This window comes from Malaclemys terrapin, chromosome 3, assembly GCF_027887155.1.
Source record: "Malaclemys terrapin pileata isolate rMalTer1 chromosome 3, rMalTer1.hap1, whole genome shotgun sequence".
Classification (NCBI taxonomy): domain Eukaryota; kingdom Metazoa; phylum Chordata; order Testudines; family Emydidae; genus Malaclemys; species Malaclemys terrapin.
The window spans coordinates 39,103,748-39,122,508 of NC_071507.1; the positions used below are offsets into that span (position 1 = coordinate 39,103,748).

Here is an 18,761-nt window from a genome sequence, read left to right on the forward strand (position 1 = left end):
GAATAGAAATATATCCCCAAACATTTTGGCGCTTAGCTAGGCACGCCGCAGAAGTGAGGAAGATGGAATGAGCGTGTCCAAAAACAAGTTTTAAGGGGGAGAAACTAGCCAAAGAGCATGCGACATACAAGTTCTGTTTCACACTTTTGAGGAAGATTGGTGCAGAAGTTAAAGTTGATCACAGGCAGGTTTACAGTCTGGTTCTACTGTGAAATTGATGACAAAAATGGTATTGTGGGGTTCCTTGTTTATTGAGTCTTAATCATTTACATATCAAATGTGCCCAGTTGACAGGTAAAAAAAAATGATGTTTGTAATAACTAAAGTAGAACAATACTAAGTTATGTACAAAACCAATAAAATACTCATATCAACAACAATATACACACACTAGCAAATTAAGCTTCAAATTAATAATAATTTTACACGGTTGCTCCTGATATACATTCTACATGAGATAATGCCATCTCAGGAGAATGTCTGAAATCCCTATTGAGAAACAAAACTGAGAGTCTGATATCTCCAAACAAAAAAGACAGAGAGATTGCACCACAAGATAGAATACACGAGTACATTTCTAAACAAGAAATTCAATCATACTGTGAAAAAACCTTTCCTGTATACATATTTTCACATATGATTACATATCTGATGAGTCAGGATGAAGCAGATACATGCAACTTTTACTGTTTCTCCATGAAGCAAGAAAGACTCGAACAAGAAAGTGTCCAGTCTCTCAATACTTCGCCAATGAGAGATACTATTTACATTTTCCTGTGCTTGGCATACAGAGTTGCAAGCTTCCAACAGAAAAAGTGGGAGCAATGAAAGGACTGTTTCTTCCCCACTCATACCCCATCTGAGTCTTACTCCTGAATAGGCAATGATATGGAGGGAGAGAGAGAGAGAGAGAGAGAGATTAGACTGTCATCAAAAACTGGAGATAGATTGTTTGGAGGTTTGTCCTTTTCTTGCTTTGTCAACTGCTCATGTCACCTCCCCACCTGGCTGTACTTGGGGTCCTAGTCAAATGCAGCAGGAAACAGCTTAGTATAGTCCTTATTCTCAGCTGTACACCTCAATATTTGTTCCTCCAGGAGCTGAGGCAACTCTTGATTGGGAGGAAGGAAAGAGGACATCTCAGTCTGAAATACAGCATGAACGTTCTGGAAAAGGGAGAGAGAATTAGGGTCAGGATTGGTGGTTAAATTCTGGTGTGGTTTGGAAAATTGGCATTGCTACTTTCTCTCTCTACCCATAAGCCAAGATAAATGATGCAAAGTCCATCAGGTACAGAGTGATTTTCTTGGTTTGTTGTCATTAACATCCCAGATGTCCCAGGGACACTCTGGCTCTGTTCCATGTCAAAGTGGAGAAGTTCCTGCCAGTAGATGGGGAAAAATGCAAAAGATCTTAGTTAAAAAAAAAATCATACACATAATTAGCAGTAATCACTAAACCACCACTACCATGGGGCGGGGAGGGGGAGGGGGGGGGTTCACAGCCTACAGTGAACCTGAACTACTGTTGTTGCTCAGAGTTAAGAAGCTGGTGGGTGAAGGGATTGCTAAAAATGATTTGGAATCCTGTAGCATGAAAAGAAATATTGTTAGATTCAAAATATGTAGTGAGTCTTTTTTATAGTAACCACAGGAGAGAACAGTCGCCAGAGTCTTGTTACACACCTGAATCTTCTTGGCATCATCCTCATTTCATTGATCAGGATTGACAAAGCATATTGCAGGACTTATGACCTTCTGCAGAGAGAATTCTACTTTTTGGGTGGGACTGCTCTTCTGAGCTACCAAGGAATGTTTTAATTAATCTAAGTTGTTTGGGCTTTTGCAGCAGTAGCAACCGAAGGAAAGCGATTGCATCTCCCAGAGTAGATAAAAGCAGCAGCATGTGTCTGGAGGAAGACTCCAAAAGGTCTGTAATCTTTCTGGAAAATATTATGACAGGGTTTTTTGAAATCCAATGAGTATGTACAGAATGAAGAATTGGGGTGAATGAAGATTATGTACATGAAGTTGATTATTTTCTCTAAGAAGGTGAAAAGTTTAAATTTCCCTGTAATTATATACAGTGAAGTTTGCAATAAAAGTAATCCTGCAGAATGCATTACATAAATCAGAAACATTTTTGGCCAGGATACGGGAAGTCAATGCCCTCCTCCAGAAGAATTAAAAGACTTTCCACAAAGAAATGATAAGTGCATGCAATTATATAAAGCCAGCTTAAAGCTTTAAGTGTTTCATATCAAATGTGTACAGTGTTATTTCAAATAAATTTAAGACACATGGACTCCTTTGAAATCACTATGGTATTATTGTTTACAAGTCTGAGAATTGGCTTTAGAAACACAGAAATCTATGGAAGAATATAGTTTTGTCTTTGGAACATTCTTTTTCGAAGTTCCAAGTTCTCAACCTAAAATTTGGATTCCTGCTCATTGTGTTTTCTTGCAGTTCTTCCAAGCCACTGGCTCCCAGCCTTTTCCAATTGAAAGTACCGACAGTAGTTGGGGACCTGAAATTGGGACAGTTGCCTTCAGGAGGTTAGTCTCCCATGGGAAAACAGTGCATCTGTCATAATATCCAATCTTCTGAATTCCCCCGTTCCATTGGTCATTTCTACAAGGCCACAGCTGGGCTTGACTGCTCTGTCTTGCCTGTTTCTTAGATAATCTGCTGGTTCCTGTACGAGAGAGGAGCTGCCAGATTATTAGGGCAGCTGAGAAGACATGAAAAACTTTAGGAGAACTGTGCCCACACCAACTCAATTACTACTTCTCTGGTTTGTGGAAAGAGCCACTATCATGCATGAAAATGATAAAAATGAAAGAAAAAAATACACATCAAAACAAAACCTTTTAAAGTCTATTCAGAAAGCCATAGAAGTAATATTTTGTACAGAAAAGAAACATACATTCTTTATCTAGCTACAATATCCTTCACTTGCAAGGAGACAGTGTGGCATTACGCCCCATATTCTCCACAGTAATATTATGATGATATGATTATGGCATAGCTATGATGAATTCTACACAAAATAGGTCATGTAAGATATCATTGAAAAGGTTATGATTCACTGAATATGATTATCCTATTTCTATGCATGTATCATTTTGGTACCTGAAGTTAGGAATATTGTCTCTGCATCTGTCTAGTGGGAACGCCCACTAGACAGAATGCAACCAATCTAGATGGCTGGCTGGGACGGGCCTTTTGGGAGAACAATAGGTCTTAGTAGATGCTAATCTCCCACTGGGGAGCCTTCCTGAGGATGCTACAAACAGCCTCTGAGTCATGGCTGCTGTGTCCCTACGGGGCAGGTGACCAAGTTACCTGATACTGGACTCCATCTTCGAATACCAGGTTTTTTCCACTGACGGGGTGTAGGAACCAAGAGGGGAGACAAAGGGTTCCCACCATATGCAAAAACTGTTTAAGGCAGGAGAGTGACATCATCGTGGTTCTTCACTGACTCCCCGCCCAAAGGAGACACTTGGAAACACCTGAGGAACAAGGACTGGACTGGGGGAGAAGGGCTGAACCCAGGCTAGAGAGATTTCTAGCCTGTGTAAGGAATACCTGGAGTTTTCAGCTGCAAGCAAGTGCAGCTTGCTCTCAAGAATCTCTTTCTGCAAACTTGCTAAATCAACAATTAAGATGAGAATTTGCTACTCATATCCAATCTCTTTAGTATATTAAGCTTAGATCACGTTTTTGTTTATTTGCTAGGTAATCTGCTTTGATCTGTTTGCTATCCCTTATAATTACTTAAAATTAGGGCTGTCAAGTGATTAAAAAAATTAATCGCGATTAATCACACTGTTAAAAATAATAGAATACCATTTATTTAAATATTTTTGGATGTTTTCTACATTTTCAAATATACTGATTTCAATTACAAACACAGAATACAAACTGTACAGTGCTCACTTTATATTTATTTTTGATTACAAGTATTTGCATTGTAAAAAACCAAAAGAAATAGTATTTTTCAGTTCACCTAATACAAGCACTATAGTGCAATCTCTTTGTCATGAAAGTTGAACTTACAAAAGTAGAATTATGTACAAAAAAAACTGCATTAAAAAATGAAACAATGTAAAATTTTAGAGCCTGCAAGTCCACTCAGTCCTACTTCTTGTTCAGCGAATTGCTCAGACAAACAAGTTTGTTCACATTTACAGGAGATAATGCTGCCCACTTCTTGTTTACAATGTCACCTGTAAGTGAGAACAGGCATTCTCATGGCACTGTTGTAGTCAGCATTGGAAGATATACACATGCCAGATGCGCTAAAGATTCATATGTCCCTTCATGCTTCAACCACCATTCCAGGGGACATGCATCCATGCTGATGACGGGTTCTGCTTGATAACAGTCCAAAGCAGTGCAAAGCCGGAATGCTGCTGCCGAAGCAAAAAAACAAAAACAAAAACAAAAGAACAACAAAAACCGGAGTGCTCCCCTTGAAAAGAGCCGCCCCCAAAGGGCCGGAATGCCGCCCCTTCAGAAGTGCCGCCGCCCCAAGCACAGGCTTGGAACGCTGGTGCCTAGAGCCGGCCCTGTCTGAGCCAGATGCCACCAGCAGAAGGTGGATTTTCTTTTTTGGTGATTTGGGTTCTGTAGTTTCTGCATCGGAGTACTGCTCTTTTAAGACTTCTGAAAGCATGCTCCACACCTCATCCCTCTCAGATTTTGGAAGGCGCTTCAGATTCTTAAACCTTGGGTTGAGTGCTGTAGCTATCTTTAGAAATCTCACATTGGTACCTTCTTGTGTTTTGTCAAATCTGCAGTGAAAGTGTTTTTTAAATGAATAACACATACTGAGTCATCATCCGAGACTGCTATAACATGAAATATATGGCAGAATGTGAGTAAAACAGAGCAAGGGACATACAATTCTCCCCCAAGGAGTTCAGTCACAAATTTAATTAATGCATTATTTTTTTTAACGACCATCATCCTCTGGAATGGTGGCCGAAGCACGAAGGGGCATATGAATGTTTAGCATATCTGGCACGTAAATACCTTGCAGTGCCAACTACAAAAGTGCCATGCGAACGCCTGTTCTCACTTTCTGGTGACACTGTAAATAAGAAGAGGGCAGCATTATCTCCTGTAAATGTAAACAAACTTGTTTGTCTTAGCAACTGGCTGAACAAGAAGTAGGACTGAGTGGACTTGTAGGCTCTGAAGTTTTACATTGTTTTGTTTTTAAGTGCAGTTATGTAACAAAAACAAAGCTACATTTGTAAGTTGCACTTTCACGACAAAGAGATTGCACTATAGTACTTGTATGAGGTGAACTGAAAAATACTATTTCTTTTATCATTTTTATAGTGCAAATATTTATAATAAAAATAATATACACTTTGATTTCAATTACAACACAGAATACAATATATATGAAAATGTAGAAAAACATCCAAAATATTTTATAAATTTCAATTGGTATTCTATCATTTAACAGTGCAATTAAAACTGCGATGAATTTTTTTGAGTTAATTGTTTGAGTTAACTGTGATTAATTGACAGCCCTACTTAAAATCTATCTTTTGTAGTTAATAATCTTGTTTTGTCTAAAACCAGTGTGTGGAAATCATAACTTGGGGTAGAAAGCTGTGTATATTCCTCTCCATACTAAGGGAGGGGGCAAATTTCATGAGCTTAGACTGTACAGTCTGCAGTGCAAGACGGTATAATTTTGGGTTTACCCTCCACACTTGAGTAACTGAGCAGTTCCTTAGCTGAGCCTTCCCATGCAGAGCTGATCTCAGCATCTGTGTGAGCTGCAGCTGGGTGTGTTCCCACCTATGTGTGTGCTGGAGGGGGCTTGAGGGCCTGTCACAGCAGTACAGTGTGAAGGGAGCCCAGGCTGGTGAGTCAGGCGGGCTCAGTGGTACCCCAGTTCCAGGTGGCATCCTGGGGGAAACCCGTCACAGATGGATTCAATGATCGAACAGGTATTTTTCTTTTTTAATTACTATCATCCTAGCGCAGTACTTAAAGTAACTGTTTTCGTCCTGACTTTTTTAACATTACAATGCTGCTGTTTCTGCCAATCTAGTTACATTTTATACAGGATACGGAGCCTAGGTTAATGGCTCAAATCTGGATCAGATACATGACAAATATAACATAGCTCAGCTGTTAGTGGCCCACACACAATGGGTTTGATGGCCTCAGTCCAGTTCCTACTGAGCAAGTGTCCTCATCACAAACACCGCCACCTCAAATGACACTAACTGCTCCCCTTCTTAGCAGTCTCAGCAGAGAGACCAAAAATTGCCCAAGGATTGAACTACATTTCCACCTCTACAGAGAACCGCTCTAGAAAGGGTTAATGCCTTATGCCAGGGCTGTGTAGAGAAGCTTTTATGGTATCTGCCAGTATTACAGACTCAACTGAATAAAGGGTCTCAGTCTTGAGGAATGTCAGGCCAGCAACTTTTATAAGCATTACATTTAAAAAAAAAAAATTAAGTACCAACAATTTCCCCCTCACTATCCTTCCCTCACTCCCAAGCCAAAAGAAGTAAAGGCTCTAGATGTTAAGTGGTGGGAGGGGTGTAGGTCCTAGAACTCCAAAATAGCTTTTTAAAAATGAGCCTAATTTCATATTTGCACCATACATCCATTATTAGCTAAATAATAAGAACTCCCCAAAAACAGCTTGCGGGCTTACCCATGTGAAAAGCAATGCCTTAAAACATGTCAGACCTAAATATGTATTTACATAAGCCTAAGTGGTGTTTACTTCAGAGCCGTAAATTGCTCTATATCTTGAGTAAACGTGTTTTTCTGGCTTCCTTTAAACATTTTTTCTAATAGTAATGACAAAAGCACACCTGGAAATTCAGACATTTCCCTTTATTCAGTAATGTTAAGGATATGAAAATGGCAAATGGCAGGATATTAAAAGATAAGACTTCAGTGTATGCACCTATGCCCATTTTTGTTTGCTAGTTTCACTAAAGTGTAAGTTAAAAAACAGAATATATCAACCTCTCAGCTGTATATTTCCTGGCTGTTGTTAGTGGGTGCCACACAATAACACTAACAAAACTAAATAGTCTTTTGTAATCAAAGATATTGTATAGTATATTACCTACTGTATTAAAACTAATATTTTATTAAAATAGCATAATATGGTAGCGGCAACTACACAAAAATCAGACACACTTCCCAAGCTTCTCTAATTTTGCACCTTATTACTGATCTGTATTTGAAAAGAAGCAGGATGGTGTACTCATATCTTACAGTGACTAGGAAATATTTTCTATTCCATCAGTAACCTGGGAGAATGTTAAAGACCAACTTCTACCTGCACACAAGAATGACAGAATCATAGAATATCAGGGTTGGAAGGGACCTCAGGAGGTCATCTAGTCCAACCCCCTGTTCAAAGCAGGATCAATCCCCAACTAAATCATCCCAGCCAGGGCTTTGTCAAGCCTGATCTTAAAAACCTCTAAGGAAGGAGATTCCACCACCTCCCTAGGTAACCCATTCCAGTGCTTCACCACCCTCCTAGTGAACAATTTTTTTTCTAATATCCAACTTAAACCTCCCCCACTGCAACTTGAGACCATTACTCCTTGTTCTGTCATCTGCTACCACTGAGAACAGTCTAGATCAATCCTCTTTGGAACCCCCTTTCAGGTAGTTGAAAGCAGCTATCAAATCCCTCCTCATTCTTCTCTTCTGCAGACTAAATAATCCCAGTTCCCTCAGCCTCTCCTCATAAGTCATGTGCTCCAGACCCCTAATCATTTTTGTTGCCCTCCGCTGGACTCGTTCCAATTTTTCCAACATCCTTCTTGTTGTGCGGGACCCAAAACTGGACACAGTACTCCAGATGAGGCCTCACCAATGCCAAATAGAGGGGAATGATCACGTCCCTCGATCTGCTGGCAATGCTCCTACTTATACAGCCCAAAATGCCATTAGCCTTCTTGGCAACAAGGGCACACTGTTGACTCCTATCCAGCGTCTCGTCCACTGTAACCCTTAGGTCCTTTTCTGCAGAACTGCTACCTAGCCACTCGGTCCCTAGTCTGTAGCAGTGCCTGGGATTCTTCCATCCTAAGTGCAGGACTCTGCACTTGTCCTTGTTGAACCTCATCAGATTTCTTTTGGCCCAATCCTCTAATCTGTTGAGGTCCCTCTGTATCCTATCCCTACCCTCCAGAGTATCTACCACTCCTCCCAGTTTAGTATCATCTGCAAACTTGCTGAGGGTGCAATCCACACCATCCTCCAAATCATTAATGAAGATATTGAACAAAACCGGCCCCAGGACCAACCCTGGGGCACTCCACTTGATACCAGCTGCCCACTAGACATGGAGCCATTGATCACTACCCGTTGAGCCTGATGATCTATCCTGCTTTCTATCCACCTTATAGTCCATTCATCTAGCCCATACTTCTTTAACTTGCTGGCAAGAATACTGTGGGAGACCGTATCAAAAGCTTTGCTAAAGTCAAGGAATAACATGTCCACTGCTTTCCCCTCATCCACAGAGCCAGCTATCTCAACATAGAAGGCAATTAGGTTAGCATGACTTGCCCTTGGTGAATCCATGCTGACTGTTCCTGATCACTTTCCTCTCCTCTAAGTGCTTCAAAATTGACTCCTTGAGGACCTGCTACATGATTTTTCCAGGGACTGAGGTGAGGCTGACTGGCCTATCGTTTCCCGGACCCTCCTTTTTCCCTTTTTTAAAGATGGGCACTACATTAGCCTTTTTCCAGTCATGTGGGACCTCCCCCAATCACCATAAAATTTCAAAGATATTGGCCAATGGCTCTGTAATCACATCCGCCAACTCCTTTAGCACCCTCGGATGCAATGCATCCGACCCATTGGACTTGTGCTCGCCCAGCTTTTCTAAATAGTCCTGAACCACTTCTTTCTCCACAGAGAGCTGGTCACCTCCTCCCCATACTGTGCTGCCCAATGCAGCAGTCTGGGAGCTTATCTTATTCGTGAAGACAGAGTCAAAAAAAGCATTGAGTACATTAGCTTTTTCCTCATCCTCTGTCACTAGTTCCTCTTCCCTTCTGTCTCTGCTGCCTCTGTTGGGAGGAGGGGCTGGGTCCTACCTCTCTCTCTTTATACCTGTTCATAAGCAGACCCGCTTCTCGTGCTTCCCTTTTTTACTAAAAAAATTCAGCTTTTGAACGAATATATATGGTAATTGCAAATGAGGAATAGTCATCCAAGGAGGATGTTTCTAATAGGGTCCCACAGGGGTCTGTTCTTGGCTCAATATTTTTCAATGTCTTTATCAATGATCTGGAAGAAAATGTAAAACTATTGCTGGCAAAATTTGCAGATGGTGCAAAAATTGGTGGAGCGGAAAATAATAATGTTACTAGCTAACTAAGTAATAACGAGAGGCCAGTTATACAGACAGACCCAGATCACTTGTTAAAGTGGGCTTGTTTGAACAACATGCATTTTGTCATAGCCAAATGCAAGTCACATTTCTAGGAACAAACATAAGGTCTCACTTACAAGATGAGGGGTCGTATCCCGGAATGCAATGACATTGAAAAGGATTTAGGGGTAATGATAAATCACTAGCTGAACACAAGTTCCCAATGTGATGCCATTGCTAAGATGCCATTGCTAAGTCCTTGGATGTATCCCAGGGAAATATCAAGCAGCAGTAGGGAGGTGGCTCTGACAGTATTAGTGAGACCATTACTGGATTCTGTGTTCAGTTCTGGAGTCCACACTTTAATAAGAATCTTGAAAAATTGGAAAGGGTTCAGAAAAGAGCTACTACAATGATTTGAGGTCTGGAAAATATAGACGCATAGAATCGTAGGGCTGGAAGGGACCTCGAGAGGTCTTCTAGTCCAGTTGCCTGCACTCACGCAGGACTAAGTATTATCTAGACCATCCATGACAGGTATTTGTCTAACCTGCTCTTAAAAATCTCCAGTGATGGAGATTCCATAATCTCCCCGGGCAATTTATTCCAGTGCTTAACCACCCTGACAGTTAGGAATGTTCAATGTTCAATCTAAACCACCCCACGACTCCCTGACACCCCCGTCCTATAATTAGGATACATTTTGCACAAAGTATGCCTTGTGAGGAATCAGTCTAAAAGTCTTGATCTGCTAGACATTAATAACTTGTTGGTTTGTATGTGCAATCACCGTATGTGAAGGTATGAAGTTTGGCTATGTACGCGTTACTGAAACATGTTGTGAGGTTGAAAACACCCACAAGCAGCCTTTCAGGTACAACAGTAAAAAGGCCAAACAATGTTCATGGCTTACTGAGAAAATGCACATAAGCACAAGGATTACCCCAGGAACTGTATACAATAGAAACCTCTCCAAGATAGCACTACACAATGGGAATGGTTTGACCCAGGTCACAGCAAAAGAGCTTTCCAGCAAGTAGGAAGAAGACATAAAAGAGGGAAAGGACATCATGATGGTACCTCACTCTCCCTACAACACCACACCTGGAAACACCCGAGGAACAAAGAGTGACCTGGGGAAAGCGATGGTCCCAGGCTAAAGGGATTTCCAGCCTGTATATGAAAACCTGGAAAACTCAACCTGCAAAGCAAAGGCAGCTAGTGCCTCAAGAATCTGCCAGCCTGTTTATCACTTAGGGTGAGAATTCGCTAATTCATATCCTACCTATCTAGTATATTTAGCTTGTGATACACTTTGACCCCCAGATCCCTTTCTGCAGTACTCTTTCCTAGGCAGTCATTTCCTATTTTCTATGTGTGCACCTGACTGTTCCTTCCTAAGTGGAGTACTTCGCATTTGCCCTTATTGAATTTTATCCTACTTACTTCAGATCATTTCTCCCATTTGTCCAGATCATTTTGAATTTTAATCCTATCCTTATAGCTCAGTGGTTTGAGCATTGGCCTGCTAAACCCAGGGTTGTGAGTTCAATCCTTGAGGGAGCCATTTAGGGATCTGGGGCAAAAATCTGTCTGGGGATTGGTCCTGCTCTGAGCAAGGGGTTGGACTAGATGACCTCCTGAGGTCCCTGCCAACCCTGATATTCTATGATTCTATGAAAGCACTTGTAAGCCTTCCCAGCGTGGTATCATCTGCAAACTTTAGAAGTTTACTATCTATGCCATTATCTAAATCATCAATGAAGATATTGAAAAGAGCTGGACCCAGAAATGATCCCTTTAGGACCCCACTCGATATGCCCTTCCAGCTTGACTGTGAACCACTGATTACTACTCTCTGGGAATGGTTTTCCAACCAGTTATGCATCAACCTTATAGTAACTCCATCTAGGTTGCATTTCCCTAGTTTGTTTATGAGAAGGTCATGTGAGACAGTATCCCTTACTAAAATGAAGATATACCACATCTACCGCTTCCCCCATTCATAAGGCTTATTATCCTGGATCCAAGAAATGTGCCTTATATATGAGAGACTTAAGAAGCTCAATGTATTTAATTTATCCAAGAGAAGGTTAAGAGGCGACTTGATCACAGAATACCAGTACCTAGAGGGGAAGAGACTTCTGATAGTAGAGGGCTCTTTAATCTAGCAGAAGAATGCATAATGAGATTCAATGGTTGGAAGCTAGACAAATTCAGACCAGAAATAAATAGCACATTTATTTCTATCATGGTGAGAGTAATTAACAATTGGAATAACTTACTTAGGGATGTGATTGATTCTAAATCACATGAAGTCTTAAATGAAGACTGGATGATCTCTTTCTGAAAGTTATGCTATAGTTCTAACAGAAGTTATGAGCTTGATGCAGTAATTCCTGGGTAAAATCTGTGTTATGCAAGAAGTCAGACTAAATGATAATAATGGTCCCTTCTGTCATTAAAACCTACCAGTCAGGAACCAGTGAAAGACACTGGAATGGAAAATATGTCAAATGCAAGATCTGTGAAATACCTGGAACACTGCAAGAAGGCTATCTATAGATTTTAGATTGTAAACCTTCCTTGCCAGGGTTCTATCTCAGTCTCTGTAAGGCACTAGCACATCTCTAGGTTGCATAGTAATAATGATAATATGGTAGAAAAATCCAACCCAAAGTAGCCATGGTATGACACCGTGACTCTCCAAAACAAACAGCAATACTCTTGATTCAGGTCTATATATCTTGTCCCTTCTAGTGTGCCAGTAACATGTTATGTATGCCAGAATCTGTCCAGTTGCCTAACTTGGTGCAATTCAATTAATCTGATTAATCTATAATAAACTATATAATCAAGGAACCTTTTTATTGAAAACAATTTGTCTGATACAATCCACTTGAGGAAATCAGGTTTCTTCACACCACTGCTTCCTCCCCTAAGTAAATGAGTATTATTTAAGCAAACCTGCTGCAAACTGTTAGAAGAGCCAGAACAGTTTGGAGTGTTATAAAGAAGGTAAAAAGGAAGGTTATCCTGGGTACTGAGTTTGTGAAGTTTTACATCCTGTTACTTAGAAAATGCCTTTTAGGCTGTCCATCAAAAGAAAAAAAAATGGATTCTGTGTACACTAATCCCTTGTGGAAATTGGTTTTCTGTCACTACATTTGGGGCTTTTGTATATCGTCAGATGCCCCAGTAGCTATTCCACAGACTTCATGGACAATGGCATGCAGAGATCTAATTAAAGAGTATGTCAGAACAGGCATTAAGATAGTTATCTTAACAGAACTCTACAGACTACAGATGGTCACTGTAACCTAGAAATATCTGTTCTCCTTGAAATGATCTACTCCCCATCAAAAAATAATTCAAGGAAATGACAATTTAAAATTTGAGAGTTGTTTTAAAATGTAGAATAAATCTTTCCACTAAAGTCCTGATTACCAATTAAGTATAGTCCCACGAAGGACACGCTAGCACAATTAGCCATGTTGGCACTTTGTCAATCAAACAAGCTCATCAGAATGGATGGTGCTCTCTTGTAGTTATTTTTCTGAGGAAGTTTACTTTGAAGAGAATATTGAGACTGTTTTAGTAAAAGAAACAAAACATATTTTGAAATGGTCTTGCTATTTATGTAGGTCCTTCTATGGACACCATCACTGGAATAGCCGAGTCCCCCACAAACATTAATGAATTTACTGCACAGCATTCCTGTGCTTTAGGGAAGTAACATTATTCTCATTTTACAGATGGGGAACTGAGGCAAGCATGATAAATTCTTGCTCACAGTCCAACAGGGAATCTATGACTGACTCAGGAATATAATCCAGGTCTCCTGAGACAATCAGGTGCCTTACAACAAGACCATCATTTCCTACCTCAGATTGCATTTGGCCTGTGCAGTGCACTTCACTTTAATCCATAATGCTCTTTATACTAATAAGATTCACACAGTAGTGGCCCTGCCCCTTTGGATGGCACGTTTTAGCAGTTAGGTTATCTGCTTACTGTGTAGTGGTGTAATTTGACTCTTTGCACACTGAATTAAGGTCCAAATACTTCTCGTTTATGTATAATTGCTGCAGATAAATTAACCAGAATATTTTATCCATCATCCATTTTTTTAAGACAGTGCTTTGTAAGTGTGGATAAAAAATAGGATGAAATTTTCACTAGAACATAGATAAAATGTTGTGACTTAGCAAATGTCACTGTAATAAGAAAAACTCATGATGTTCATTACGCCAGCCCATATTTCCAGAGCAGCCTCCCTGCTAACTTATGCCAAACTCCCAAATAAAATCTAAGGAAACATCTATACTATGAAACAATCAAACTCTAATGGCCACATCCATCTCTGTGTAAATTCTATCTGTTTTGGACTGTAGAATTTTTGAGACAGGGACCGTTTTGGTACTATCAAACTGCTATGCAACACCATATTCACTTAGAGTGCAAATATTATAATGTACATAATTAATGTTTAGCAAAGAGAGACTTTGGTAAATATTGTAATCCTCTTTAGTGCATGTTCAGGAGGAAATCCTATGTTTACGCATATGAACAGAGTGTACCAGCCTTCTAACAACATCTATTTCTTAAGGGCTTTTAAATGATTAACACACAGGAAGACAAAATAAGTACATAGCTCCCTCTAGAACTTGTTTTCAGGATGTTACTGGCTATCAGGTGGTGTGGATCAAGCAATATATGTAGTCAAAGATGGGGGAACAGGATTGGCCCAGATTAATAGGAGTTGGAATGGCTCTCCAGGTTAGAATACAAACTGTCAAATAGACCATAAAATACTTCTTCAATTACTTCTATGATGGCGGGGGGGGGGGGGGGCGGACTTAATGGTCTAACATCTCTTTCCAGGTCTAATATCTACACTCTCTATGAAGAGACGATTCCCTCGCCTCTAAAGTGCCACTTTAGAGGCGAAAAAAAAAAAAATCACAAAGTGTTTTCATATTTTTTTCCATTTGTGATTCCATAAATCCAGTTCCATATTACCTCCTCACTGCCTTGCTCAGAGAAACCAAAATGAGGATTCATAATATCGGAGAGGGCAGAATTTAAGCTTCCCAGTTTCATTGCAGAATGAACTTTAATATCAACTAGCCAGTAATCTATGTATGTTAGTTCAAAAGTATTCGGTGGAATTCTACACTGAAAGAGGACTAAAGAGGAATTTTTTTATTCCACTGATCTGTTCTCCATTTCTATTCAGTCAGATCTGCTTATTTTACTGAATATAATGTGCTCTCTCACTTTTCAGTCCTGCTAGCTAAACAGAGCCAACCCAACTAAAGAAGAATGAGCTGGATTCTATTCTGACTTGCACATCAGATAAAATGGTTCATTAAGTTTCAATTGCAGAATCTTTATGTTTATGATGGTGATGCAAACACCAGAAAGATACCATAGCAGAGTCACTTTTCAGAGTACAAGAATCCTTTAAAATAGTTTTGAGTCACCTTCATAATTACTCACAAACCTTTTCAATATGTTTGTCCAATTTTCATGTCCACTCTGACTGCTTTGCACTACACCATGAAGCAAAGCAGCTGGAAACTGGGCTCAAAGGCCCACAAGGCATAAACTGTTTTAATTTACAGAAGGAAGGAACTGGACTGGTCCTAAGCCCCAGAATCATGGGTCACAGGATGGCTAGAAGTTATCTTTCCCTCTTCCCTACCAAATGCAACTCTGAGAATTTCAGCCAAATATTTCAACCAGGTTATATACACTGTATGCATACAATAATTACAAAAGTGTTTGTAAACCAGCAGGAAGAGTAATCAACTCTTCTAGCCGTACATAAATAAATACAATGTGGCAAAATTCAATCAAGGACATCACTGAAAAATATTTTTTCAACAACAGTGCAAAGAGTCTCCATTGCTACACTTGTTCCTCTTATTTTTATTCTTTTCCTGATCTCTTACGCAAACAGGGCAGATTACTAGGAAACAATGCAGAAAATAATATCAGTTTGAGGACTGCAAAACCAAAGTAATCTGTTGAGATAGAGCTTAAAATCTACAGCCAGTTCCAATGCATTACGCACCACAGTCATGACATTTAAAACTGACAACACAAATATGCTAAATATATCTAGCACAAATTTTGGTACGAATGTACAACTCTGATCTATCTTCAAAGCGGAGCAGTGAACGAACAGATTCTATTCTTCCCAGTGAGTTTTAAAAACTATTACTATCAAAAATGTGCTAATTACACGTGCAGGAACATTCATAAAGTTGCATCCTTAGGAAAATTATTATGCTTGTAGTCTGTTGCTTTATTTAGAAATTTGTGATCCATTCCTTAATGTACTGTAATATACTACTAGTGTATCTTATACTTAACTGAATATCCAACATTTCAGTTTTCTCAGTTCACAGAAGCAATACTTGTTAGTTCACATAAAAAGATTCATATCATTTTTTTAAAAATCCCTCATACAAAATCCTTTACGTACCCTCAAGTCCATTGTGATGGCTGTAGTTTCTTTTCCCCAAAATACTTCGGGATGAATGATTAGGGGTTGCGAGCATTCGTTTCGCAGCTGGGGTTTGAAGGCTTGGCATTGACCTAACTACATTAGGTTTCATTGCAGGATGAATCTCTGTTGGAGTTGAGGGGGGAGGAGATTGTAAATATTTAATTTTAAAATATTTTATCTACTCATTTTATCTATTAAAAGTACATTTAATTTTCCAATGAACTCAAAGTCAATTTTCCAGGCCTAGGATGTTTCCAGGCCTAGCGTGTTTCCAAACTTTTACATAATGACTCAATCTCAAGTCTTTGTTATCATGGCTCTCCCTAAGGTGAAACACATCTGGTTCATTCAGGGCTGCCTGAGGTAACTACCTTGATTGCTTAACTGTGTGTGTTCAGTAGGTAGGGAAAAAGACACCTTAGCAAATTCCTTTGAAGTTTTGTGCTGGACAAAAATCACATTTGACCCTCACATTAGGGCAAACGAGCTTATAACATTTACTCAGGTAAAACCCTTATAGTATGTTTGGGTGTGTATATTATATTACAGTTGGGTCTAGTAACAGTGCATATTATTAAAGTTGCCCAACACCTCCCATTATAAGACCCTGCTTTTAGTTGCTTATAACTTTGCCAAACTTTAGTCATTTGGACTGAAATTTTCCATGCTGAGTGTCTGCCTCAGGCAGATCTATTTTTGGGGATGATGGGTGAGGGGTAATTTCAGCCAAAACGGTTCAGCTCTTTCTGAGAGAGAAGCGAAAGGAAATTACATTGTCTTCCCCACGTTAAAATTTGGATGAACTTTTCTTGAAAAAGCTCAATTGCCCCCATGCTTTGCAGCAGAGTCTTAAAATGTGTCAGCATGGGGGAGGGGCATGGCAATGTGTCAGGAATATGCCTTTTGTTTCCCCATGAAAATCTGCACACATTTGCCAAGTTATAAGCCTTTGAAAAACTGCAGTTGATACATGTTCAGCAGAGACTTGTCAAAATTTGACACATTTTTTGAAGTGTCTGTTCACACTGAGCATGCTCCAACTGGGGCACAGCTGCACTTTCCCTGCAATTACAGCTGCGGGCCAAGGTAGGGTACCTGAACTTAGAGCAGGCAGACGCTCTCTCTCCTGTGCTCGTAATGACTCCTCCTGCTGCACCCAGACAGAATGGAGGGGAAGCTTCCTGATTGGAATGACAAAAGCCAGACTGACGGAGTCAGTGAAGGGAGACAAGCTGAAGGGGATAAGGAGCCTGGAGAGGGAGGACTAGAGGCTGGCAGGGTGGAGAAATGGAAATTGGGACTAAGAGTTGGGATAGGGGAAGCCTGGGACTGGCTGAGCAAGGAGACTGGGATGAGGAGGGCAGACATAGATTGGATGAGGAGTGTGGAAAAGGAAAACCTGAGCTGGAGGGCAGGGCATGACTTGAGCCTGAGAAGAGGGAGAGAGAGATTGGATGAAGAGCTGGAGGTGGGGCAGAGACTGGTTGGAAATAGAGATGGGGACGTGGGAAGAGCTGGGATGTGGGAATGGCTCAAGAAGAAGATTGGCACAGGGATTGGGCGGGGACTGAGACAGGAACTACAGAAGGGCGAGGCCAGGATTTGCTGGGAAAGGAGACTGGGACTGGGATGAGAAGCCTGAGGAGGACTGGAGACTGGGACTAGCTGGATGAGGAGCCAGGGTGGGCTAGAGACAGGAGCAGGACAAGGGCAGTTTGGAGGGAATGGTGCAGAAAGAGTCATGCTTACGGGGAACAGGCGGCAGAATCTCCCCACTAGAGATACACTCCCAGAGGCAAATTAAGGCTTCTTGGGTCTTGGGCCAGAAGAACTGGGGTGGGGCCAGAAATGAGGGGTTCAGGGTGCGGGAGGGGGCTCTGAGATGGGGTAGGGGGTTGGAGTGCGGGGGGTGGGTGAGGGCTCCAGCTGGGGGTGCAGGCTCTGGGGTGGAGCTGGGGATGAGAAGTTTGGAAAGCAGGAGGCGGCTCTGGGCTGGGGCCGAGGGGTTGGGGTGTGGGGTACGGGCTCCAGGAGTGAGTTTGTGTGCAGGAGTGGATTCCAAGCTGGGGCAAGGGGTTGGGGCATGGGAGGGGTTTCAGGATGCGGGCTCCAGGTGGCGTTGACCTCAGGTAGCTCCCGGGAAGCAGCCAGCATGTCTTTCTGGCTCCTAGGTGGAGGGGCTGCCACGGGGCTCTGTGTGCTGCCCCCACCCACAGGTGCTGCCCGCAGTTCCCAGCCAATGGGAGCTGTGGAGCCGGCGCTCGGTGTGGGGCCTGTGGGTGGGGGGGCAGCATATGAAGCCAGAACTCCCCTGGCCGCCCCTCCACTTAAAAGCCAGAGGGGCATGCTGGCTGCTTCCTGGGAGATGCGTAGAGCCAGACACGGAGCCTGCCTGCCAAACTGGCGCTGCTGCCAACCAGACTTTTAGTGGCCTGGTCAGCTGTCTTGTCAGGAACTGCCAGGGTTCCTTTTCGACCCAGGGTTCTGGTCGAAAACCAGACGCCTTGCAATCCTACCCCTGCTCCACCCAGGATCCCCTCCATTCTGCCGCACTGCGGCCCCCAACCCGTTTTCTCCTTTCTGCCCCTCCCCACTGTGCCCCCAAGATGGGAGAAGCTCTGTCCCTGCGCCATGCCAGGGCAGCAGTGGGAACTGAGAGCTCCTCTAGTCCCAGGGCCCCAGCGGGGGTCCGGGTGTTGGAGCTTCCCCCACCACTCCCTGCACTTCTGCGGGGGACCAGGGTCAGGGCACTGGGGCTTCTCCTGCCTCGTGCTTCTGCCAGAGAGCGGGGTTGGGTGTGGGGGCTTCCCCTGCCATCCCCGGCCTTCTGCTGGGGATGGGGTTC

The 18,761-nt window shown here is 41.8% G+C and overlaps 1 protein-coding gene across 2 annotated transcripts in view; it reads right to left on the reverse strand.

The window, feature by feature from the left end:
- Positions 1-232: 232 nt before the first annotated feature.
- Positions 233-18,761, reverse strand: part of MTA3 (metastasis associated 1 family member 3) — a 189,373-nt gene continuing 170,844 nt past the window's right edge. The window contains exons 16-17 of one of the 2 annotated variants that reach the window (XM_054023618.1): positions 15,893-16,039; positions 233-1,166 (exon numbers count right to left, since the gene is read on the reverse strand). In XM_054023618.1, the coding sequence (XP_053879593.1) occupies positions 1,141-1,166; positions 15,893-16,039 (173 nt within the window). In that variant the 3' untranslated portion in view covers positions 233-1,140. Of the gene's footprint in view, positions 1,382-15,892; positions 16,040-18,761 lie in introns of both variants that reach the window. The other variant, XM_054023619.1, reaches the window with a different exon arrangement.